The 26,924-nt window shown below is 38.1% G+C and overlaps 1 protein-coding gene across 1 annotated transcript in view; it reads left to right on the top strand.

The window, feature by feature from the left end:
* Positions 1–1,236: 1,236 nt before the first annotated feature.
* The window catches only part of IL17RD (interleukin 17 receptor D), a 46,501-nt gene continuing 20,813 nt past the window's right edge, over positions 1,237–26,924 (top strand). Inside the window, exon 1 of the mRNA XM_086755678.1 lies at positions 1,237–1,368. Within this exon, the coding sequence (XP_086611804.1) occupies positions 1,237–1,368 (132 nt within the window). The remainder of the gene's footprint in view (positions 1,369–26,924) is intronic.

Below are 26,924 nucleotides of genomic sequence, written 5' to 3'. Positions count from 1 at the left end.
ATGATAATTTTAAAACTGATTGGCTCAGTGGTGTTTTTGCATACTATTTTAATCTGAACCGTGATGTCTTTTATAATACTGATGGGTTTGTCTATACCATTAGGATTATGTTTTTGTTCAATACTAATTGTAGCAAGGGAATGTACTAAAACAAAAAGTTAAAAAAAAAACCAAACCAGAAACAAAAACTTGAGTTGTGATGTGTAAAATAGTGACGTATGAAGAGACCCTGAGCTACCTGATCTAAAACTGAGTTTAGAACTACTTTGAGCAGTTAGGTCTAATGACCCCCTGAGATCCCTTCCTAAATTTCACTGTGATCCTGTGCTTTGGAGGAGCCTTCGGTTTCTATGTCTCTTATATGATTTTGAGAATTTCAGGCAAGGGGTTTGTAATTGATGCAGTTCACTGATATATCAGAGCAGGTTGCATTTGGAATTTATTAGAAATATGATTTATTTCCTTTCAAAGAAAAATATTTTAGTCAAAGCACATCATACCAAAATTAACCCTAGAGACTCCAGTTGAAAAAGCTGAAATGCTTATTGCTACGTACACCTTGTATTGCATTTTCTGCAATTGCAAGTCTATGAGGGTAGACTTGTCTCACTGTGGCATGCAGTACTCTGAGGTGTTAAAGATCTGTTACTGGTTTTTGGCCTGCAGCCCTGCTCTTGCGAAGTATTTGGGCTGCACCCCTCTGCTTTCATGACGATCAGTCCTGTTGGTGGAGTGGCACCTACCCTTCCGTGCTTGGGGGAAAAGGAAGCCAAAGTCCACAGGTTGCTAAGAACAGTATCCAGCTCTCCGGGGGGGGGAAGGGGTCAGCAGTAGGGAATCGCACCACGTGAGGAGATGGGGACAGCCGATCACCCCCGTTACTTTTCAGCAGAGCAGCACAAACCCGCCGTTGTCCCTGCGGAGCGGGGCGGTCCCGCACGGAGGGCTCCTGTGGAAAGGTGCACGCGTGGAGGGACCGGCTGGGGTCTCCCGCCCGTTACCACTGCCGCTGCGTGGCGGGCCTCCGCGGCGCAGAGCCGCCCCCCCACGCCCGCCCGGCGCTGTGAGGGAGGGGCGGGGGCGGCGGGGCCGGGCCCAGGCGCAGGCCCGGCCGAGGAGGAGCCCCCCGCCCCCGGGCCGGCGGCGCGCATGCACACAGCGGCGGCAGGAGCCCTCCGCCCCCGGTGCCGCACGGGTGCCGCCGCTCCGCGGGCGCTGCTGGGCTTGCTGGGCACCATGGCACCTGGGCTGCAGCTCGGCTCCTTCCTCTTCGCGCTCCTCGCCTGTTTCGGTGGTCACCGGCTGGCTGGGGCCGCCGGAGGAGCCGGCGGCAGGAGGGGGTCAGCGGCCGATGCCTGCGCGGGGAGGGTGAGTAGAGCGAAGGGGAAGCCGCACCGTTCACCTCGCAGGCAGGCGTGCTGGTGGCGTGGGGCTGTTTGCGAAGTGCGGTGTCCGAGGGGAGATGCTGAGAGTTTTCCAACTGCGGGTCGCCGGCGCGGTCCCGTGAGCGAGCGGTACAGGTTGGGTAGGCGCTTCCCCGGGTGGGCAGGGAGGGAGCCGGCTGCCATCGAGGGCAAAGCACCATCTTCTGTAACTAACACAGCCGGAGCGGCCGTATTCCGTAACTAAATACAGCCGAGGCTCTGCATCTGGTGGTTAATTTGTGGCCGGGAGAGAGGGTGGCATTTCCCGGGAAGGGATCTGTGTTGGGCTCTCGCCCGGGACAGGGGGGCATCTCGTAAGCTGCGGGTGTGGAGGAGTCGCTCAACAGGTCCTTACCCGGCGCGCCCCTGCCCCTGCGCCGACCTGCGCGGCCAGAAGGATGAAAGCCGTCACTTGGGCTTTGTTATTTTAATGACCCGAGGCCGGCTTGGGGTCTTAGCTTCAGGCCTGATCGTTATACAGAGGATGTAGGAAATTTACGGGAGGGGAAGGGGGGGAGGAAGGTGATAAACATTTTGTTGCCTTTTGTTCCTGTTTCTGGTGTGTTTTGCTCTCAGACTTTTCTTGATTGCTTTTCCTTTTTTTTTTTTTTTAATTCATTTTTAAATAACTTGTGACTTGTGTGTTTTGGTTTAGTGGTTGTTTTTTTTTTTTTTTTCCCCTTTTCATTGATGTCTAGTTACACATTCAGTTGAAGCGTGGTGATCCAGGAACACCGGAGGGAACACAACTGACTTTCATTGCTTTTCCTTTTTGTTAGACTGTCACTAAGGATTTTCTTGGTTTCAGATCAGCTCCTTTGAGAACGTTATCACAACACACAGTTCAGAAGTTTGTAGGGCATAGTTTAGAAAGGTGAAAGCATTGGAAAATGTGTAAAAGAAGAGTGTGGAAAAGCAAACTTCAAACCTTGATGGAGCTCAAGACATAAATCTTTGTGTTGGATGGAACTGTTGAAGGTTTAGACTCCCCTGTTAGGTCTTTTTAACTGAGAATTAGGAATGAAATGTTTTGGCTCAGTCTGTCTATTGTGTGTTTCACCAGATGTAGGCAGGATACTCCACATGCTCGTAACGACCACTGTGTGTATTTCTGTCAAACTTTGCATCAGTTATTAAGCAAATTGTCGCTATTAAAAGTCCTAACACTTGATTAGTGTATTTTGATTTTTATTGAAGTGTGCAAATGCCGTTTATGTTGGATTTAGTTTTGCTTACATAATTAATGTCATTGTGTGTGTTAAACCTGAATGTAGTGCAGTATGTTTCTTTTAATATAATTACTTTGACTGGCTTTTAAATCAGTAAAAATCACACTCTTTCCAATTAGCGTAAAACCCCCTTTGTCTGTATTGTTCACAACAAATGTAACGTTTTAGCTTAATATTTGTATTAATTTGTTTTTATTATATTTTCAGCTTCAAGTTCAGACTTCTCTAGCCAGTTTATTAGCAATCTTGTCTGATTGTCTAGTTATAATTGCATAGTTTGATTTTGTAACCCCAGTCTTGCTTATGATCGCCTACATAACCCAGGCAAGGCAGCATTTGTTAGAGTAATGACTGCAGGATGGTACCCGTTGTCTCTGTTATGTGGTATTTATCTTGGTCTGCATGTAAGTTTTGAGTAGACTTGACATACTATTAAATGACTGATGGCCCCTCTAACACATTGTCTGCTCCGGAGCAGGGTTGCCTTTGAAGTAGTACCCTGTAGGAAGTAAAGAGACTATTTGCTCTATTAAAATTCCTTGGTATTTCCTCTGTTTAACCACAGGCCACTTCCCCTCTGCCACTCTAAACACTGCAGGGACACTGACTGATTGAAAAGACACAAACCCCATAGTAATGGTATCCTATTCAAATAGAAATTCTTATTGCAGGTTATTTGTAAGTAGTGTTTAATTAATGTCTATTAAGGGCATGAATAAATCTCAACATTCTCTGTAGAGAAACTAAAAATGTTTATGCATTAAATGAAGCAGTTGAATTGAGTTCTCAGTGGCATAAACAATCTAGAAAAATTTATTAACTTTTAATGGTTCTTTAAGGAGAAATAAAATATCTGGGTGTTTGTATGTATACTTAGATACACACACACACACTGGATATTTTCCTCTGCTAAGACTGTGAATGTGTGGTGCACTTCCCACCCCTGGTGAATCTGTTTTATTGTTTGAATGTTGTTTTTGAAAATCTGCCTTCCCTCTTGGTATATATATACAACTAACGCTCACTTTCCTTTCACTCTACAAAATACACTTTTAAGTTTCCTCGAGATTTGGTGACAGGAAGAGCTTGAGTTGATGAGAGCATATTGCTGGACCATGGTTAAAAGAATGTGGTGAGGAAATATTTGATGTTTTGATTCATAGGTCCTGAAATTATTCTTAATAACTAATGTTTTCAAAAGTGAAGTCTTTAGACGTGATTTTTTTTTTTTTTCAACTTCCGTCACAAAATATACGCCTGTGTTAATCCCCTTCTCTAGTAATACTTTCGCGTTTGTCTTCCAAGCTCAACATATGTCTGCAGCAGAAAAGCAGTTAGTATCAGGATGAGTAACTTTACTGTTGCTAAGAATTATCAGTGATGGCAATGGATCCAGGATTTTAGAATTTGGATTGACTTTGCTAAGTCTAGAATTTCTTTAATTGATCTTTAACAGAAATTTGAATTTATTCCTGCACTTAATGTTATTTCAGATTAAGGTAGAATGTTTGCTTAAGGGAGAATAGTATTGCAAAGTACCTTTCCGTAAGGATGGTCTTTCCATTGGGATGGTCTTACTACATCATATGCATACCTTTATCCAGGAAAAAAAAATGGGGAAGGGCCTCTTTTAATCTGGAATAAGTATGTCCACATGGGGAGCTATTCTGGATAAGTAGTCTCTAAATTTTTTTTCATCCTGTAAACAAGCCATGTTATGAACAGGGAAGACAGACTTGGGCTCTGATGATGATTTAAATATATTTCAGATTCATTTATTCGGTCTTAAACACATGAGCAACTTTATTCTCAAGTTGTTTTGTAGATTCTAATGGGACTACACACATGAGTAATTTTTTTCATATGTTTAATTCCTCTGAAGTTCCTGGCACTGAACCATGTGCAGTATAAAGCTTAGATTTAATGAGACTGTATGATGGGGAAAAATAAATAATACAGCATTTTAGGAAACCTCTCCCCCCACCCCCCGTTAGCAGAGAGTTGTACCTTCCTCTGCTCTGCTAAGCAAAGCTTATCAGACATACCAGGGGTCTCTGTTCCCGTGCATTCTCCCTTGAAATTCTCCCTGTGTCGTCTTCTATGCTCTTTAAGGAGCTTTCTATTTCCTTTTCTCTTTCATAGCAGAGACTCTGAAGATCCCTGTTTCCTACAGTTCCGCTATCAGGAGCTCTGCCTGTCTCATTCTTTAGGCTCATGCTGCTATGTCCCCGCATTTATCTCTCAGGCACCCCTCCCAATACACACTTAACTCTTCTCTCCAGCTAGGATTTTCCAAAGCACAGATCTAAGTCATACTGAAATAATTTTCCCAGCTAAATACATATTTTGGGAACTTCTTTTAAGAGGAAGAATACCTTGTAAAATGTTAAGAAATAATTTACTGAAGTTTAAATTTCTCCCTTTATTTCTTATTATTTTCCAGCAGTTAAAAGATCAGATTTTTCTCTTGCAGAGTAAGTTTTTAAGAGTATTGGGCAGAAGACAGACCTGAGATGGAGCATGGTGGGAGGTGTTGATCTTTGCCGTCAGAGGTTCTTTAATCCACAGGCAGTTCTAGAGTTGGTTGAAAGCTTTGCAGGCCAGATGCCAGCAGTTCTGTATCCTCCATTTTTTTCTGAATTGTTAGAATCCATAGATTTCTCTCCACTGGCATATAGAACAATGCGATAACATTTTAAAATTGATTAGATATGTCATTTAAAGCTTGCTGCATTTTTCTGATTAGAAGTAATGCAACATGTTGAGTGCAAGGCTTTGCGAGCATGGTCAGTCATGCAGGTTGGCATCTGTATTACTTTTGTTTAGCTTAGAATTCGGCTTCAAGATCACTCTGCCTTTTTTTTCTTATGTTTTGGGGGTTGTTTTGAGTTTCATTTATCAAGTAATGTAGCAGAGGATGTGGCCCTGTTTTTACTCTAGTGTCAAAAACTGTGGGTGACAGTCTGCCTGTTTAAGTTAATCTGAAAATGCACCAAGTAGCCTACGTATGGTAATGTTTAAATAAGCAGATGAATGTTTCTTCAGGAACTATGAGGCTCTACAGTTTAAATGCTATGTTTTCAGATTCAGCATTCAAATACACAACAAAATTATGGAAACATACGCCTCCTTGTGTAATTGAAACGAACTCTATTAACAACAAAAGTGTCTATCTCCTTGTATGTTGGTGTGAAATTGGGAAATCTGAATATGATGCTAATTCATAAGCTGTTGACCTACCATGGTTTCTGCAGCAGAAGTCTCTTAGAACTGTTACAGATTTGATTAATTTCCTCTCTAATCGTGTCCCTTAGTTGAGATGTCAAACTTCACTCCCTGCCTTACCTCCCCAAAAAATCTGCTTTTGAGTAAGCAGAAGTGTAGTATCTACTTTATCAGACTTGTTAATTTAAAATCTTGAGACACTTATTTAAGAACAAGTTCTACTTTAATAGGTTAATGCTTTATAGTCCACTGGTGAAAAGATGTTAAGCAGTCCTGATTAGATGACACTAGCTTTTCTTTAGTTAATTATTTGGTAATGCTAATATAACATGGATGTTACTTAATTAAAACTGCAACATTTAAAGGGTGTTTAATAAGGACCAGCTGTCTTTTCCAACAGATCAGTCTAAAGATGATGAAACAAAGCTTTGATGTGAGCTTGCCTGCTTAATTCTGCTTAAAGGCTGTATTTTACCCATAAATTTAGCATATTTTTTAGAAGCAAACAAGGTGAGTATGAAGTATTACTGGAGAACTGTTAAGCTTCAATACAATGTTTAATTTTCAAAAGTAAAAATATTTTTTTTTATTTTTAAAGTATCTTGCTTTGTTTTTATATATACTGCTACCAGTATAATGAAGTGTATTTGAAATATTTTTTTTTCTAAAAAATATGCTGATGTTTCTATATGCTGTGTTGCTTTTATGTTTAAAAATGAACATTATACATAAATACATCACACCTAGAAAAACACATAAAAATGTATCAAAATACAATAATGTTTATTTGTTATATCTTTATCCCTATATTAATTATGAAAAAATATTATGGAAGCGCAAGTTACAGTAACTTAAAAGAAGGAACTATGGCTAGATCAGTACATATCAAGTACTTAATTTTAATTTATGGTAATGTGAGACTTTATTTAAGGATCAAAATTTAAGTGCAAACTTCAGCTGCTTGTCTTTTCCAGCTCTCCTCAATAGGAGTCACCCATCATATAGAGGGCCTGTAGTACCCTACAGTGAAGATGCATCTGAGGACTCTATCCGTGTATGAGTTTTTGCTCAGTCTTTTAGGAACACCGGTTTTCAATGGGTCTCTGCTTGACAAGCTTTCTGTCTTACAAATTGCTTCATTTGCCACTCAGGGCAAGCTGATACCTGCTGTGTTAACCCCTCTGTTCGTGGGGCCTGTTCTGTTTGCTCCTATCCGTCAGGTATCCTTAGGAGGTGCTGTCCAAATGCACTGTTTCTGGACTGAAGAGCAGCAGTGGGCTTCTGGTTAATTTATGGTGTGACTGCAATGAAGAACGTGATTCTGAGGAAACAAACTTACTGTGATTTAACAGTACCTCGGAGAAATTGTTGCAAGTCTTACCTAGAGCCCATCTAGTAGAAAGAGCACTAAGAAGTAACGTGTTTATGACAAGGCAAGGTAGAGCAGCTGCCAGTCCAGCAGTAACTGTCGGTCCTACTTGTGCAGAGTTTGACTAAATTCTCATCCCTGCCCAAAGAACAGTCTTTAGACTTCCAAAAAGAGCAGAGTTGGAGGCAGAAGAGATGGAAACAGCACCAGAGGAGCACATCATGGTCAAAACAGAACAGGATGTGGCACAGCTGATGGTTCAGCTGATGAACAGGTCACCTGAACAGGTCAGCTAGAGGGTATTCTAAGAGCAAATTTCAGCAATTTTTTCTTTTTTTTTTTTTTTTTTTAACAAAAACCAAACAAAACCAACAAACTTCAGGAAGCTTCACAGAAGCAGATTCCAGACCAAGATAAGGAAAATTGCAGATTAGGAAGAAGGATTTTGTGTTAATACCAACTTTTCAAAGGTACTATAAGCAATAGTACGTAAAGCCACATGTGTGAGTCACATCATTGCTCTTGTCCTCCTGTCGACTCTCACTACTGATAGATTACGAGAGTGTGTGGGAAATTAAATCTACAGGGAGGGATTTGTTCTCTCAAAGTTTAACTTGATTATTAAAAATAATTAAAGCTTGGATTAGAGGTTTAGCAAGCATCAGCACATGTTTCAGGAGATGTTGTATTCTTTGGAATTCTGTCTCACCTGAAGGCTGTTACAGTGTTTAATCACTATTGGCTTTGAAGAATTGTTCCAGACATCCTGTTTATTATTCTTTGTGCTAACAATGGTGCAAAAGTCCGATGGGGATGCCAGAACACTGCCTCTTGGTACTCTGTTCCTGGTTCATCATTCAGCTGGTAAGGGGATAGCAAAAGAAAGCTACTTCTGTGCCTAGGAAGTGTCTGCATCCTCATTTGGTATCCTGTTCAATGTCACCCACATTTTTCCTCATCTGTTGGCTATTGATGAGGATTTTTCACACATTTGAAACTGCACATGCTCTGTTAGATTCTAGTAAAGGACATATACTAAGTGGCAGTTTCAGTACTTTCTAAGCCCCCTCCATTCCTTAGTAGGCTCTTTAGGCAGTAGGTGATGAACGTCTTCAAACAGGTAGATGAATTCCTTCTAGAATCATAGAATCATAGAAAGGTTAGGGTTGAAAGGGACCTTCAAAGGTCATCTAGTCCAACCTCCCTGCAAGGAGCTTAGAAGAGTAGATGTCTGTTCCTGCCAGAGCTATCCAGTACCTTAAACTGCTCTGTTCCTCCTTCACTGTGAGTTAAACAATCCATTACTGACCCTAGATGAGTTCCTTAAATCTATAATGACCAAGGTAAAAGAATTCAGTGTGAAATCCTTTTCCTAGTATGTTGTCAATAATTACGGCTGGAATGGTGGCTAGCAAAACCTTTTGAATAGGTTTATGTAGAGAGGGAGTAAGCAAGCCAACAGTCTTTGAGTCTGTATGTGGCCTTTTCCTTTTCCTTTACAGATGCTGTACAGAGCATAATGTGTCACGGTAATGCAGAGGTGTTTGTAATGTTGTTGAGGGAGTGCTGTTGAAATGCGTTCTTGTGTTTTCTGTAACCTTTGTGTTCTGATGATCTAACATTGAAAGTACAAGCTTCTTCTGTGCTGGAACCCTGGGTTGACAGAAACTGTAAGGGGCAACGAGCAGCATGCAGAGTTCAAAGGGCTCCAATGAAACGTGTGTATCAGGTCATAAGTTGCTGTAAATGATGCGTATCACGCTAACAACTAGACAACATCATCTGTGTCTTGAGGCTGCTGCGTGGAGGAGATGATAGGCGTGCAGTTCTGCTTGGGACTGCACGTTGTGTGCTTAAAGGTTTCCAAATGATTGATTTCTATCAATCTATCTATATGATTCTCTTATGTAGTGAAATTGTATATAGTAACCGTTTCTATACCCACTCTAATATGGCAATGCTGGATTTTCCTCATGGTTGGTGGGCAGACTTGGATTTAATTTCTGACCTTCCCTATGTTCTTCACTCTTATATCAGTGGGAGGGACTAGATATTTCTGATCTTACTTCTGACTACATTCAAATCCAACCAAGCAATCAGTGACTTCTCTGACTTTTTTTGTATACGGCTGTGGGAAAATTCCTGGTTGGCTGGCTATGAATTAATGAAAATCCTTAGAATGCTTCACTAATGATAGCTCCTGTGGCTTTAAAAATGCTATTCCCTTTTTTAATTTGAGGGAGGTCACAGAGGTTTACAGAAACTGAGAAAAGAAAACTTAACATCTGGTTGTGCTCTGTTGATGACTGCTTTTGTGTGAAGAAAAGTTATGGCATCTCCTCAGCATCAAACACATTCAAGGTGATCCTTTGTAAGAACTCTTTGCAAGAATACTTTTCACTCAAACTGTGTTTTCTAATTAATTTTGCTTTGTGTTTTCAAATGGAGGATTTTAGTCCTCCATGGGAATCCCAAACTCATGATATTGTCACTTAAAATACACCCTACCTTTATAAAATAAACTTATTTTCCTGCGTTTTGTAGGTTTCTAATGTTTTCCTTTAAAGTTGTAGAACTCCAAGATTAAAACAAGCTATTGGGTTAGATTCTGGGATTCATGAAAGGAAATTTGTCTTTGCATATCCATAGCGAAGTTCAGTTTCTTCTATTTGTGTATAGAGTTCTAAAGATTTGTAAAAGGCTCCTTTTTATAATTTTAATTTTAGAGGCTAAAAGAAAATGTTTGTTTGGGTTGTTTTTTTAATAATGCAAGTTAAAATTATGTGTGAATTTAGTTTAGCTAGTAGGAAGGCATAGTATGAGAATGTTTAGGTCCAAACAGTAAATCTTCTGAATAGTTAAAACTAGAAGCTATCAGCTGCTCAGTTAGACATATGTATTCCAAGTGTGACTGGCCTGGAATCAGAAAGCATAAAAACAATACAACTTTAGAGTCTTTTAATAGTCGCATTATCCTTTTATTTTATACAGTGATTTAAACAAACTATATGCAGGCCTGTATTTGTCATCTACCTGTGGAAACAACGCTCTGATCTGTTTTCCTTTTAAACATAGAAGAGTAAGGGCTTTGTGAGTCGTTTTGTTTCTGTTTGTTGAGGGTTTTTTTTTTGTTTAAAAAGCTAGAAACCTGTTAAAATCAGTGGCAAGACTTTGACTTCTGTTTTGATGGGATTTTGTCTTTTACACCTCAAGCAGTTTGATGCTTTGTGATTACCTAGCACCGAAGAGCTGTGAGTGACTTCAGTGTGAACGCTGGGTGCTTTGCAGGCTTGAGAAACAAGCCCCTTACCTGGCTGCGTCGTTGTGTATGTGGGAATATTGCTACCCGCTAAACCAGGGTGCAGGTTCAGAATGCAGTTCACTTCCGCAGTAGCGTTGTCCCACGTGCAGAGTTTTCGGGCGCATCTCAGTGCAGGGCGGTGCTGCAGCCAGCTGGGCTGACTCGGAGCCTGTGAGCTGAATACCTGAAGCTGGAGAGCTGCGTGAGTGGGGCGTCATACTCGTGTTCGTGGCTGACCCAAAGCAGAGCTGTTTGCTAGCATGGCAATTTTTGATGCTTAGGCTTTCTTGATGATGGCTGTCTTGAGTCTCAGTGTTGTGTAGGTGTGTCCTGGAACAACCATACAGTGTGTTTCATCGAGTAGGCAGTGCACTGTGCAGTTACGTCTTGGTTTATCACATATATTCCTTTACAAACAGGTCCTTAAGGATAGATTTTTTTTATTTTTTAATTTTTTATTTTTTTTAATATACCAGTGTAACTCTGGGTTACAGCTGTCCAGACAGTGAAGAATTCCATCCCTTTCCCCAGTCTGAACTATCAAGGTGCAGTCTGTATCTTGTCTCAAAACCCTTATATAAAGCCTGCTTGCACTGCTTCGTATTCCTCCAATTTCTCTGAGGATTGGTGTTATTTCCTTGTCGGGGCTTGCCCCTAATTATAGGCAGTAGTAACAAAATGAGGATGGAAGTTGGAACTAGTAAGTTGTGCAATTTACTCTGAGCATAAAGACTGCTCTATCTGGATGAGCTCGGTGTGGGAAGGGAGCGTTGCTGAATCACAAACCTTCTAAGCAATGTTTTCAAGCTTGTGCTGGGCTTCTCCTTGAATCTTAGAGATATGGGGAAACGGGTGGCTTAAGCCCTCACCCTTTAAGTCTGAGCAGATCCTTAGAAGCTTGGAGTAGGATTCTGAAAAAGAATGGAGTGCCCTAACTCCTATTAACTTTCAATGGGATTTGTTCTCTTTTGTGGCTCAGGGTGTAGTTACATTTTATATTGACTCAGCAGTGAAGCTGGTTAGTGAAATTTTCACTCCCATCTGCTTCCTCCCACTTTGGTTGTGCTGTGTGCCCTTCCCTTCCCACCTGTTTTTATGCACCCGTTTTTGAGCTGCATTGTAAATCACATTATAAAAAGAGTTTGAATTGAAAGTATCCTTCTTTTTTTTTTTTTTTTTTTTGTCTTTTCCCAACTGGAGTAATTTCACTGAGGTGGATAAAGTGAGATCCTCAGGCTGTAACATTAAATGTATGTTCAGAAGTGGTGAACTACAGAATGAAGGAAGAGCCAAGGACTGGACGGGGGAGTCAGGAAATCCCTAAACTAATTTGGTGATTAAGTCAATGCTCCATGTAACTATTCAGGTACTTACAAAATTCCCGCCCTTGAGGTGTGTTAATTTAGATATCTTTAAGAAAATACCTCATCAAAAGAGTTTGAGGTTAGTATACTGAGCATATCTGAAACTTGGAAGTCTAAAGTATATGAGATTTTCCATGTGAACGTTTTTTAAACAGTGAATTTTTCACAAGCAAGAAGATGATAATATTTCAGAAATCACTTTGGTGTCTGTTGAAATGCAGCCAACTCTGTGGTGGAATACAGCAGTCGCTTAAGAGCGCACAGTAACGCCATACAACCCTTCCTGCCAGGAAATGAAGAGTGGTGTATTCATTTGTAACCCGAGGGGGGGGCTTCGCTATGCAGCCCATCGTTTGTGAATGGAATTTGGGCAGATTACCAGTAAAATTACAGAATGACCCGCTAGGTTTTATATAGCTCTCTGTTTCTTACCTTGCTCTGAAAAGTGTCTCCTGTTAGTACAGTATCTGTGAGCAAATTTGTGTAGTTATGGGGCACAGTTAAAGATCATTCCCCGTTATAAAGAGCTTTGATTTTATTTACTGCATCAGAATTTTATCTGAGGTTTCCTGGTACCGTTTAATCTATTTACAGCGCCAAAAGAAGAAAGGGCCAGATATATAGTCTGATGCTTTTGTTATAAAGCAGTATGCAATGTTTTATTTTTCTGTTGTATAACACTAAATATTTGGGTAAGATACTTTTCAAAGTACAGCTTTGCTTTGCTTACATTTTCCCAGAAAGTAATCTTGGTGATGTTTATTAATAATCTTTACCTTAATTTACCTTCTGACAGAAGAGATTAGCTACAAAAAAAGGTAAAATAAGAATCAAAAAGACAAAACAAATACCTAACTCAGCCTCACCCATAACAGGTGAAAAGTTATTCTTCCATGCTTCTTCAGAACATCAATGGAAACAAAACCTTTATCTTTTATTCATTAGTTAGGAATAATGCAAGTTGGGTTAGCTTAGGTTTCTCCATATAGTGGCATTTGTAAGAGTAATTCACTAATCACGCCATTCACTTTTGGGGTTCTTTTTCAATAAGGCCCACTAGCCGTGAAATGTCATGCAGAGGTTTGAAAATGGGACATTCAGCTCCCTAAAGAATGAGCTGGAAGGACAGAACTTTCTTTTTATTACATTCTGGTGGTAAATGTAGGAATCAAAGCCACAAAATAAGTGTTAGAATAACGCCCGGTGTCATGTAACAACGCTGATAGATGTGGCTGACTACTGTTCAATGTAGCCGCGTTACGTTTGGTATATACGTTTTAGTTATTGCTTATTATATTCCATTCAGCCGCAGAAGTTAGCAATATGTAAACTCCCAATAGTTTATTTGCCTGCTTGTATATGGAAAGGTGATTTGTAGTTATAGGTATGATTTCCCCACACCCCAGTATGATTAGGTTTTATTGCAACAGAGAAAATAATTGTTTCCGTGTTTATCTTTTGCAATCACATCCAAGAAGTATTCCCGTTGTAAGTTATCATTTATATTGAAAGTGAAGCTTGCTGGTCTTTGGGTCTGCTTCTCAATTTCCTACAATAACATAATTTTATTTTAATAGAGATGAAGTTTTGAATGGAAAGGTTTTATATTCTGTGTTGTATTTATCTTCCCATTCAATTTTTTTTAGGATTTACTATTTATATATTGTTTAACTTAGATAAAAGGAAGTCAAGTAAAAGTTTGAGAGAAATATAGGTTCAGTTTAGCTTTTTAATGTGTGTCTTTAAATGCTTAAGCTCTTAAAACTTACGTTGCAGTTCTGGCTTCTTAAATAAGATGGCTGCTAGAAGGAAACTTGTTCATGCTATTGACTTTCTCTATGAAGACTTTTTTGTTAAAAGTGATTGTTTCCTACAGAAAAAAAAAAAAAAGATCAGTTACTGTGTATGGCTCTTTAAAAATAATAGATGGAAAAATAATTGTAAATGCTTTTCCAAATATGTTTAAATTCAAAAGAGTTTTTTCCATAATTTGATCAAAGTCGCATAACCTGTGGCTCTGTTTTTGTTACACATGCTGATGGTCTGTGGATAACATTACATTTTTTCAGCATGAAACTGAACACTTCAAATCCCTAAAGCAGTCTCAAATTTATGGTTAATAAAAGAATTTATTGTACTAGATGTCATCTGTTATATCACTCTGGGAACAGAAACTGGCAGTGAGTGGACGGGAAATATTTCCATTTCAAATTGCTTCAATCTTATGGTCTAGGGTGAAAGTGTCTGATTTCAGAAAAATCACTGTGAGTATCTATGTAATAGAAGTATTTTATTTGTTAAGAGTATCATCTTTTTCAAGTTTTCTGGCTGCTTTATAGTATTTTATGTAAATATACTAATATTATTAATGTATCATACCTTTTGTATTTCATTATTGATCCCTTAGCCTTTTCAAGGCAGAGGGAATAGTAGTAATGTATTTTTGGGTAAATATCTGTATGTGCCAAGTGACCAGCAGTTTGATGAGCTGCTGTATGGTGGCCAAACTGCTTCAAAGACTCAGACCTTTGTATTTGTAATTGTTTGGTTTTTTAATCTTGTAAACTCGTATGTAATGATTAGATTCTTCCAGCTTAATGTATTTCTTCAAGTTGTCTCCTTTTCCAAGTGTATTATAAAGTGTGAGGTCCATGGATTGTAGCTTTATTAATGGAAACTTGAAGCAGTCATGTTGAAGTTTCTGTGTATTTTTAAAGTATTTAAAGCATTTCAAATAATTATACATTTTAAATGGATATATTTGTCTAGGGGACACTATAACCAGGGGGAGAAATTTTTACATTTTGATTTTTAGCATGTATTAACATCCTGAAATATTCAATTTTTAATTTTCAGTATGTGCATTAATATGTGGTTATAAAAATTTGGAACTGGTTGTGTATTTCCTTCTTTAAAAGATATGTAGCAAAGGCAGAAGTGTTCATTTTTTTTACAGATACTGTATGAGTCTGATTAAAATTCACTTATTGAATGATGGGTGTATTTTTAACTTTCTTTGGTGCAAACCAGTTATCTGGTGTTATTTTGAAGAAAATTATGTGAGAAGAAAACATTACCATGCAGTGGCCACATGAACACTAAATCTGGTAATTTTCGTTTGAGTCCTTTATCTTTCAACTGATTAATTCTATTTTATTTTATACTTTGACTAAGAGGTGGAAGGAAAAAGAAATTTGTAGTAGTGTTCAAAAGGAAATAATTCAAGTCTGGTACGATTGCTTTCCTTCTGTGAGTGTGTATATGTTGATGTGACTTGGCTTTATTTGTAAATAGAGAAATCACTTATGAAGCTTTTCCTTCATTATTTACGGAACACGGGTAAGCAGTGAATTTGGGGTATCTCATGCACTGGAGGATCTGGGCTGGAGTAATAAAAATCATCAGATAGTCAAAGATTAAATAAGGTTCAGATAATACTTGCTGTGTTTGCTTGATTGGTTTTTGTCCAATCATGGTCAAATTATTACACTATTTATTATTTTTAAGTAACTATTTACTTAAAAATGGAGAGAGAAGTTATTATAGCCTGTCACTAAAATCAGAGCAGTGGATTATTTTACCTGACTTGACACCCTGTTTCTGCTAGATGGTACTGTGGTGTCCTGAACATCACCTTGTGGAAACTCAGTGTCTTGCCACTGTAAGTGCAACCTTTGTTCATCCTTAAATGTTTTACATGCTAGCTTTGTAAGGTTATTGTTTCCTAGGCCTCAGTAGATTACAATTCTGGTTTCAAATCATTCTTGTGAAATTTATGTCAGCACTTATTACCGGTTACCCTGATTATACTATTATAATAACTTAACCTCACACCTTATTACTAATCAAAGCAACTCAAGCAAATAATCCACCAATTACGATGTTGAAAGCTATTTTATAGTCAGTATAGCTTCTGTGTATCAACTCTGCATCATGTATATTATTTAGATGTATGATTTTTTTTTGTTCCTGTTTTGAGGAAGTCTTGATAGGGTCAAGATTTATTACTTTACTTGGGCAGTTTGGAAAAGTTTTATTATCTGAGGTGTAGACTGAAAAAAAATAATTAAATCTGTATGTAAAAACAAAGCACTCTCCTTTTAAAGAGAGGAAAAGTTTAAACTGTGGATTTGTTGTAAAACTTATTAGTTACTATGAATATCACTAAAGGACGTGAACTGAAATCTGCATCTCGTTATGTGTGGTGTGTGTATGTCCTTGCTCTGAGTACTTTACTCTCTGAAAATATTTCATAAACAACTGTAAGAAAGGAAATTCTCTTATCCCATTTTACAGTTGAGAAGCTAAGGCACAAAAATGTATTAAATGACTTCCTCAAAGTTGTAGATCTGCAGTATGAATACAGCAGGAAATGAATCTCTGCTTCCCAAGTCTCTGAGCGGGAAGAAATCACAAGGTGATTCTTCTGTTCAGAAGGTGGTTTTGTGTATTTTTTGTTTTTTTATTTTAATGGTCAGCACTTCATGTCTAAGGCATTATGCAGAGAATTAGGTGAGAAGGAAAGTGAGATTGAGAATCTTTTCTCAGTCCTAAGGCTTAGGATAGTCACCATCCTCCTTATGGGTATCAGCAACACCACAGCAACATGCTGGTCTGTGACTGGACACTATAAAATACGCCGTGGTGATAATCGGGTACCGCCTTCTGTATACTGGCACCTAGCCTACCTTGACCTTTCAGGTGTTACTGCACTAGAAATGCTATGTAAGAAGATACGTCTTCACTGATTTTTTTTTTTTTTTTTCTTTTTCTTTTTGGTCCCTTTGAATAGTTTATGTGCTTGATGTAGTATTCTAAAATGTTTTGTTTTGTTTTGTTTTTTTTTAAATTCCTGGCAGTTTTGGAGAGGTAGGTGAAATTACAGTTTAGGATACTCTCTCTCTTCAGGTTCCTTTTGCTTGTAAGGACTTAGTGTGGAATCAGTCTGGATCTTATTGGTGCTGCTTGTGTGGAAACCAGAGGAATTTCGTTAGAACAGCACAGCAATGGTATTTTTCCTGAGGCTAAATGCACTTTGTACCATTCCTGCATCTTGTCAGTGTAGGCCATGAGAGACCCATGTGCCGAGACTGCATTTGTAAATCAAGCATTTGAGTTTAGGGTTCCTGTTATTTTTCCCAAGGTATGATTTCATATTATTTATTAGTGTGTTACATAAATTTATAATTTTAAAAGAAACAGGACAACTATTATCAAGATGTAGATTTTCTTCACCTTATTTTTTTTTTTAATTGAAAAATCCAATTTTAACCAATATTATAAGAACGAGGAGTGCTCCAGGGTTTTAGGAACGGGGAAGAACAATCCTTCATGAAAAAAGATTTAGAATGAAAATATTGCAAGACCTTAAATAGTAGTTAAGCAAATGGCACCCTGTGAAGTAATTTAAAGCCCAAGCAGGTTGTGATACAGGTCGTGTCAGTGTTTGAGCAGACATCGCATTCCATGTTAAGTACTGTATTGATTAGTATGAAAATGGCGGTCATGAACTACCCAGGTACTGTATGGGTAGAACGCGTAACCTTTGCTTTGGCCTACTTTGAAAAGCACTTCACATTAAATACATAGGAAAAATGCATCTCTTAAGCTGTTTTCCTTGTTCAAGTGTATTATAAAGTGTGATATCCATAGGGTGTGACTTTTATTAGTGGAAACTGAATGTAGTTGGACTGGAGTTTCAATACTATTTCAAACATTAAATACCTATTTTTAAAATTGTATTTAGGTTCCCTTTTTTTAGTAGTTAAAAACCTCATGGGACTTGATACCACATAATGCCTAAAGAGTTTCCCAGTACAGGTATACTTAAAACACACACATTTCCCTGTGGTTTGTTTTTTTTTCTTTCAGCAGTAAGAGTTAGCAATACTTAATGCTTTTCAAATCCAAGTACTGAAGAGGGATGAGCACACAGGAATAGTTGAATGTGTTCTGTCTTCTCTTCATCTTTTTTTTTTTTTTTTCCACTGTGAAGTCTCAACAGTCTTGATGGCAGGAGCTATTCTGTGTAAAAAGATGGTTGGGTGGCATGATTAGGGACAAAATATATGGATTTGCAAAGTGTGAAAATCAAAACTCTGGGAGAAGAAAGTCAGCCTTGAGGTGAATTCTGAGGTAAATTTTATTCAAGACTGGTGGTTCAGCTTGAGAATGTCTCCTCAGAAAGCTATTTGCATGGTTTTATTGTGTTGTGTTCAAATTCCTGGCATTGATCATCGTTTGGCAGAGCTTTTCCTACTTAAATGACTGTAAGTGGGGAAGCTCCAGTTTGCTTGTAGAGAGGGGCCAGTATAGTTGGAATATTTGAGTACTGTTTCTTCCAAGTAGCCTTCAGGTGGACCAGAAGTGCTCGTGCAGCTTTGTGTGTGTTTCTGACACATTCCAAATGGAGGTTTTTTGGCTGCATGTATGATGGCTGTACTCCACAGAGAGTAACCAGGAGGGTATAAATTCCCTGGCAGCTGAAGCTTTAGATCGGCGGCTACCAAATGCATCTTTCTATGTCTCTGAAGTTCAACCATGTGGATCATCAGTACACAGTAAGCACTGGACCTTCTAATCCTCACTGCTGGTTGTTTTACTGCTTAAGCTATGGGAGTAGTTTTCATCTTCTCGGTGGACCAAGACTAGATGGAGGCTCTAAGAAGAAATTTATTTGCTAAAAGCACATGCGTGGTTCAGCAGTAAGAATCTCTGTTTGCCTGCTTGTCTCCGGGCGGTGGGAGTAACAACATGTAGCAGTGAAGGAACCAAATCCCATACCCTTCACACGGTTAGAAGGAAGGGCAGCATGGCTGGGACTTGTTTCTAACTCTGCAGGAAGCCAGCTTGTGCAGCTTGTCCACTAACTCTGTGAATGGAAGAAAGGGAGAAATTCTTGTTTGCTTCCTAGGGGAAGGTTTATAGAGAAAGGTAACTTATTTTATTAGCCTGGTTGACATACAAGAACTTTTACTTCTGAGCACAATTGTTTGACGTAATGATCCCTCCATTTTTGCTGGTTTTGCTTTTTTTTTTTCATATCCAGATTAAAAAAAAAAATCTGTTACTGTCATTATGCAGTTTGTTCTGAAACGATGGTAATCTGCCCCTTGCTTTTGATGAGGGGATTGTATAGCATGGCTGTATATGAAGTGAATGAGGTGCTTCTTTATATGTTATCCTACTTTTGTGTCTCATGATATTGAATTTAATGCCAAAGGTACCTTTGTATTGCTGCTGAGTAAATGCCTGTCACATTTAAAGTTCCAGCTTCTCGCTGCCTGAGCCTTTTTAAGATAGTAGCTCACAAGGATGGCAATTTTGGGAAGGGATGCCTGTATAATTTTAAAGAAGGTTGATTTCTTACTTCATCTGCAAAAATAAGTTTCGTGTGAGGTATTAAAAATACTGGGGGAATGTTAAAGCTTCTTTAAAGCTGGAGCATGGGGTCTTGGCAAGCAAATAATGGATTGTTCCTGGAATTGAACCATACTGCTTTCAAATTCTCAGTTTTAAAATCTTATGGATGAGTACAGTTGTGTGTTTCTAAATCCCCAAGAATAGGTTTTTATGTCCAAAATAATTGCATTACTTCAAAGGGAGGGATTAAGATGGAACAATCCCAAATCCTATCTGCTTTAAAAGTTTTATGAGTTCTGTGGCACTCTAATCAGTAAAGTGAAGTTATTGCTAAATTACCTTGCCTCCGTATCCTCTAGGACCAAAACTTTGGTCTGTTTATGTGTTGGTCCTGCAAAACCAATGTGCATTAGTGTTCTTTACAGTAGTGAGCTGCTGTGAACATGTAATACTTTCCTTAGTTGTGCCTGTATGTTTTGCTAATGTAGTAAGAATTAAAATTAAGTTTCTAAGAATATGCACCTCATATTTTCCGACTGCAAAGCTCTTAAAGAATTTCAGTGACTTTCAAATAATATAGGAGAAGGATTAGGTCTGGAGAAAGACAGTGTGTGAACACACACAAAACAAAATAGATGTGCTGTGTCAAATTTTTGACATTCCAGCCTTTATGTGATGTTCTGCTTTAAAGATTTCCTTGCAAGCAGCTGTTCTTACAATTTTTGGAAGTTACAAATAGGATAAAACGACCCTGTACTACAAATGGAGTATTTCTAATCTGCTTGCTCTAAGTTTGTTTGCAATGAAAATCTCTAACAATACAGTAAATTTCAGACTTGAATTTTTTAGGTAGAACAGTTATGAATAAAGCAGTTAATCCACATTTGATGACAGTTTCCCTCAGAGTTGTTAGGGGTGTTTTTTGTGTACACTCTGACATTAGACTGAGAAGCAAAGAGCAAAAAAACCCCACCCTGAAATAGTCGTAATTGTGAATTGTGTTGGCTGAGCATACAACTGAACCTACAAAGTCAATCTTAGTTATTTTTACAGATTTTCTGTTTCTTTGGATGAAACTTGGGAGTAAACAAAATGCTTGTTGTAGAGTTTCCAATTTGAAACGTAGGAATCTGGCAGCAGAACGCTATTAGTGATCCATTTATGACTTTGGAAATAAGTTCCTTTTAGGTGTTTTCCCGGTGCCACTGCATATGCTCGGGTTTGGAAGAAAAAACTTTCTTTTTGGATCTGGCTTGCTCTCAGATACTTTCTGATTTAGGAGAAAAAGCAAACCTTTACGTGCATAAAATCTTGAAAGATACAGTTGCTTTGTAGCTCTGAAGTATTTTTCTCTATTTTCCTTTTTTCCCTGATGGTTTCTCCTCTGAAAGTTACGTAATATCTTCATGTGGTAGGCAAAATGAATGGATGAACATATATACATATTTATATACATATGAATATATATCCATTGTTCTCTCATGCTTCTCAGACACCTCTTGAAACCTTTTCTTGATTGTATTCTAAGTTTCTTCAAACGCCTTTGGGAGAGAGAGACTGTGCCTCTCAGCTTCTGACTCTACATCTTTGCACCTTAAGTGGCGAGTCAGTTAAATAAATGAAAATACGTTGTTTAATTGTTTCCTAGACAGGTTAGTTTAGAAGTGTTTGGGCATAAGCTAAAATTCAGTGCTTATGCAATTGTTCCTCTAAGTGTGAGGCACCCTCTAGGCTTTTTGAGGTTCTGGGTAACTTCCCACCCTGAGAAGAAATATATTCTTTAATTTGAGTGGAATAATTAGCTAGCTTGTTCATTTTATAGTGTGCTGCACTGTATGTTAAGTTGTAAGCACGCATGGCAGGCTTCATTAGTTTCCCCTCCTCCGTTATTTCAGATGTGAGTGATTCCACACATTTGTTGTTTACAGCCCAGTCAGTGTTTCTCAAACTAATTTGCCTTGGGTCTCTCTCAAAACAACGTCACCGTTTGCACACCCCCCCCCCCCCCCTTCCCAGTCACAGTCCCCATTCGTGCACCTGTCTTGGCATTGCTTTTCCTCCCCCTCCCCTTCCCCAACACCCAGGGGTCATGTCCCCCAGTTAAGAGAACACTGGTTTAACTGCAGGCTTCTGGCTTTTGTCCAGTATCCTTAACTTAGCACATTTCGGTAATGTTTGTGGGAAATAGGCATTGTTTGAAAATATGTCTTCTGTTGATTTTGGGGTGGCTTTTTTGTTTGGTTTCTTAGAGGGCTTTTAATTTACCAAACATTCACACAACAAAGTTGGGAAAAATTACGTGTGACAGGGCAAGCTATAGAAAACTTCTTCTTAGGCAAACTCGCAAATGGCACAAGAGAAATAAGAACTGGTACCCTTTTCCTGCCGTGCTTTGCTGCATTGAATTCCTGGGCTTGCCTCGGAGATTTAAGGTTTTCACAGTAGGCAGCAAACAGTATAGATTAAACTTGCTTCTATTGTTGTTAAATTGTGGCTTTAGGAGCTGTCTGTTTTTTAAAGTAAACCCGTTGACATACATTCAGTGAACAACTGCGTGGAGCCGTGCTGCCCGATGGAGTTGGGTGGTAAATACTTTCGTAGTATTTCTTCCCTAAAATGATTTCTTACCTCTCTGTCAGACTGACTAATGTGTGAGGTTTGCCTTTTTAAAACAGAAACTAAAATAGCCTGGAAAGAGGCATCATGAAAAGGTATTTCTATTGTATTGGTTTTGGGTGGTTTTGTGTTTGTTTGCTTGTTTTTTTTTTTTCATGTTTCACCCCCAAAATCCCAAAAGACCTCCATGAAGCTAGCTGGCATATAAGTATACATGCATAGGTTTAGCAACCACCTCATCCTCTGACAGAATTTAAGCCAGCAGCTGTTCAATTCAATATCCTTTCATGATGGGAGGAACCTGAGAAACCCCATATCCAGTTGAAATGGCAGAAGATTTTGTTCAGACCAAATGTAATTACCTATGTGGGAAGTCAACCATAAAACCATGGATAATGTCCTGATTTTGTGAAAAATGAGATATTTAATGATGATGAAGGGTCAGGACAGTTCTAACATAAATGAAGTATAAGTTTGGTAAGTTTAGTTTAGGAAAATAAGTATTACATGTTACTCCTGAAAGAAAATTTCATTTACTAGAATTTTATGTAAATGAGCTTTTTTTTTTTTGTTGCACCTGGACTGTAACTCAGTGTCTGAGCCATCTGTACAGTCCTAGTTTTGAATTTTTTACTTCTTAGAGGGTTTTGATTGTTGCTTAGGTTAGCTTTTTTTTTTTTTTAAAGGTAGTATGGATGCTTCATAATGTTTTTTTCAAGTCACAGGGCTTAAATTGGGGTAAAAAAACCTGTGTTCTGGGAGGTGGAGAAGGAATATGCTCCATGTGAACATGCCTGACAGTTTTAAACAAAAGGAGGTGTGTTGTGCCTGCCTCAGGTCACCAGGCATCTACTCCCTGGAAGGCTGAGCTGTGCTGAGAAAGTCAGAGCATTAAGTGTGTTCACATGAAACAAGGGTTCTTCCAGTTGAGAGGAAGGGCCTAATTGATCTACCAGGCAACCTAATACTCTGTCTGAAAGGGACAATTGTGTAAAAGTAATGTGCTAACACCTGGAGATCAGCCATTGAGTTTTCACAAGTAACATGGGAGAAAAATTGGGATCTTTGAACCTGATGGGCTGTTCTTGACAAGGATGTGTTAGGGAAGAACCAGCCTGTACTGCAAGAGGATAATCGAGCTGGGTGGAGGACGAAGTTCTCTCGTACTAAAAAATGATGAGTTTCTTTCCCATCAACAAAAATAACGCTTTACCTTTCGTATCTCGGGCCAAAATCAAGATATAAATGCTACAAAGACACATTCAGCTCCTCTGCGGCGGAACTTGCGTGCAGTGGCTCTAAAGATGAAGCAGTGAAGCAGTAAATAGCTACCAACAAAGAACCAACAAAAATGTGGTAATTTCTTGTAAATCATTATGTTGCTTACATAAGAAGATATACAAAAGATGCCAGTTTATTCAAAGAATTAAAAAAGGTTTTGAGGAATATACGTCCCTGTTTCAAATATGAAATAGGCACCAAGCAGCCTACTGCTCCTTGAATTCACTTTTATTAAAACTTAGTTCTTAAGGGTCACTGAGATTTTTTTTTTTTTAATGTTATTCCCATGATTTGTACATGCAATGCAGGAACATAAATATATAAGGGCACATCTGAACAAAATCTATGGCTGGAATCGTCAGTTACACCAAGGATGTAGTAGTAACTGTACAAACCCGTGCACCCAGGGTTTAGAATTCATTCTGCAGTCACTGGAGTACACACAAGTTATACAGCATACATTAGCATGGATTATGTATTTTGTTATATTCTCTTGGAAGCAATCCAAAATGCAGGCATAGAAACAGTACAGATAATTTTTTTTTTTTTTTTTTTTTTTTTACTGATGACTGTAGAAATAGAAAATACTTCAGCTTGGTTGAAAGCATGAAAAAAGTTTTAAAATGAAAAGACCAGATGTCAAATATAAAGCTTTTAGTTTACTGAGCAAAGAGTATGATAAACATTGATTATTCATCTTGATGTTAGAGTTCAAAAACAGTTGTCCCTTCAGTCTGCCTCATGGGAGCATGAAATTAGGACCATGTGTGCATTGATTAACAACGTATGCAAGATGAATCATGATTACTGTTTTGGTCTGGTGCAGAAGGCTGTGCCTGAGGGGTAGTGATTTCCTACCTCCTTTACCAGATCTCTGTAATTAGTGCTAGCATCTATCTCTGTTTCCTACTATTGATGTTCAAGTGGCTGCCTGACAGTGCCTATTCACATGCATAAATTGCCTTTATTGAATGAAAGAGTGTTTGCTCAACAGAAGTTGAATGTTGGAGTGTATTTCAATATCATTTGTAAAAATGGTTATTCATACGACAAGTCTGAAATTGCCAATGCCATCTCTGGCAGGAATTGTTGAGTACTAAAAAAAAATCAGATCTTATTTTCAAATATGAAACACTATATGTTCTAGATTAAAAGGAAGAAAGTTCAACAATAACAAATAAGCAGATTTTATGTTTTTTTTCATTGTATTTAATTTATGCCTCTGATGGCAGGCATTAGCTAAATTTAACTTTTCTTGGAGGCACAATTAGTTCCTGTGGTTAAAATTTCATTTAAAGTTTATTTCTGGAAATGTAATCCTAACTTTGTTCCTTTCTGGCATAGCAATGGGTAGAAAGTGTTGTCATAAGTGCATTTTGTTAATAAGTCATTACCGTAAATGAAGGGGTAGTTATTAGGAAAATGTAAACAAAAAAAAAATACAGGTTAACTTCATCTAGTAGTCTTTGACTCATTAATATTTGTACTCCTTCATGTTGAAAGATCAATATTTAAATAAATTTAAATGCCTACACATGCCTTGAGGATCCAAATGAGTTATTAATTCTTCAGAGGATGGTGTGTGTTAGTGTTGTTCAGAACTGTGCTGTTTAAGATAGTTTAGGGTCTTAACCGTAACCGTCCAGTTGTTCATGTGGATTGAGGAGCAGATCCAACATTGATCTCTGTGATTTTAGGTATATGATATGTGATGGGAATTCTTTTTGGCTTGTTTGCCCAATATAGATGCAGCATTTGGATTTTAGTTTATCATGTTTTCTGTGGAGTTCTGTGCTTTGAGCTCATGTAATGTGAGATTTAATGTTGTTGTGGGTAACATCCCCTCCCTCTCGCTTTTTGACAAGATTATTTGTCATTTAATTTGTGTGCATTTCGACTTTGATTATCTGTTTAAGATTGGTGCTCTGTAGTTCTTTATAAAAGATATTTTGGTTGTTTTCTTTCCGATGTAGTCCTCCTCAGTCAGTGTGTACAGAGGCGTGTGGACCAAAGGGATTTTATAGACAAAGCTCCAGGCGATGCAGACTTGCTTTCCAGTAAAGTTCAGAATAAATTAAAAGCTGCATGTAAACTCACAAATGTTAATGGTTAGTTGACTAAAAGTGTAGAGCCCTAAGGCCATACCATTAGTATTTATGGTTTTGAAGTAAGATGCTCTAAACAAGTTGTCTTAGCTGTAAGCCGTTTAAGGAGCACAATTACTGTGTGACTTGAACACAAGGGAATGCTTCCCGGACAAACGTATTTTTGAACTTCCTCCAGTAAGAAGCTGGAGGTTTAATACCAAAGTTTATCACAATCAAATATTCTGATTAGCTTACATGGTTTTACTTACAACTCATATGACAATTACCTCGTTCAGCACTTTAAGGTGACCCTGATTCTTTCCCAAATTACTGCAGCCTTTGTGCACCTTCTCTACACTTGAGAGCAAACTTTTACAAGCAATATAATGTGCTGCTTAAGGTCAGCAGAATTTGGCTTATGTTATATTTTCTTTTTGCATCTGTTTTATTAACGATTGTGGTATATTGCTTTATACTTCTACTTTTACATGTTTTGTGATGTTAGCATAATTCCAGTAGAAAAGCAATGAAAGGTGCAGTAAAAAGTGTTGTTATATATATATAAATATAGGATATAAAAGATCCTATCTAAAGAATTTAAATACTTGTGCTAATTTTCTATGCTTTTGGGGGAAATTTATGTCTCAAAACTTAAGCTCTAGGATGTGCAAGGAAGACAAGTAACAATTAATTTGATGGTTTATCTACCTTTATTTATAAATATTAGAAGACAGTACTTTTTTTTTGCATATTTTTAATCAAACATCATGTCTTTGTTTTGCTGTAGTAGTAAGTTAGATTTTGTGTAGCTTAAAAGAACAGAAAATGAGTCAGAATAGAACAGATATTAAGAGAAAAAGTTAAGAGAAAAAGTTAAGACTGAAAAAAAAAAAATGACGCCTTCCTGTTTCAGGAAACCTTTTTGTATAACAACTTGTTTAATGTCAAACTAAATCAAAGTTAAACAAATGAAAAGCCACCTAAGAAGAAAGTGAGATTACAGATTTCACTTCTAACAGTTCTATCAAGATCTGCTTTGCTTTCATTCTTTATGTAGTATTTTACAGGTGTGTGGTTTTGTTTTTTTTTTTTTTAAAGGTGGCTTGACTCATACCTTGTTTTTCTTTCTGAACACCTGTGTCTGACTCTTAAGTGAGATGCAGTGAATGTTTACATGTGGTCATGACAACATCTCGTTACTGTTGGAGTCCTCTTGTACTGTTAACATTAGTCCTTTAAGTTGTAGCTGTAAACCCAGATACAATTCCATGGAAACAGGTAGAATTTTTTTAAAAGGTGATGGCAGTATGTTATTTGCCTTTCAGGAAGTGACATTATTCCATAGGAATCAGTCTTACAATTTTCAAATTTGTGTCTACTAAGGGTGAGGGTGATGTTAAATTTTGTGTTTCAAAAGCAATGAAGTAGGGTAAGGTATTGTTATCTCTCAAGTCCAAAGTTCTTTTGTATAGGTATAGAAGAGACAGCAGCCTCATCGGCTTGCGTGTGTGCCTGGATTCCTCCCTGGGAGAGCAAAGGAGTAGTTCTCCGGTTGATCCTCAGTTTCTGTGACACTCAGCAAGGATGGCAGTATCTGTTTTAATAGTATTTGATAATAAAAATGGGTGTCTGATGTAACATGATTGATGTCTACAATATGCACTTC

Source organism: Chlamydotis macqueenii, chromosome 10 (genome assembly GCF_036417535.1).
Source record: "Chlamydotis macqueenii isolate bChlMac1 chromosome 10, bChlMac1.mat, whole genome shotgun sequence".
NCBI lineage: Eukaryota > Metazoa > Chordata > Aves > Otidiformes > Otididae > Chlamydotis > Chlamydotis macqueenii.
This window is presented reverse-complemented; position numbering and strand designations above follow the sequence as displayed.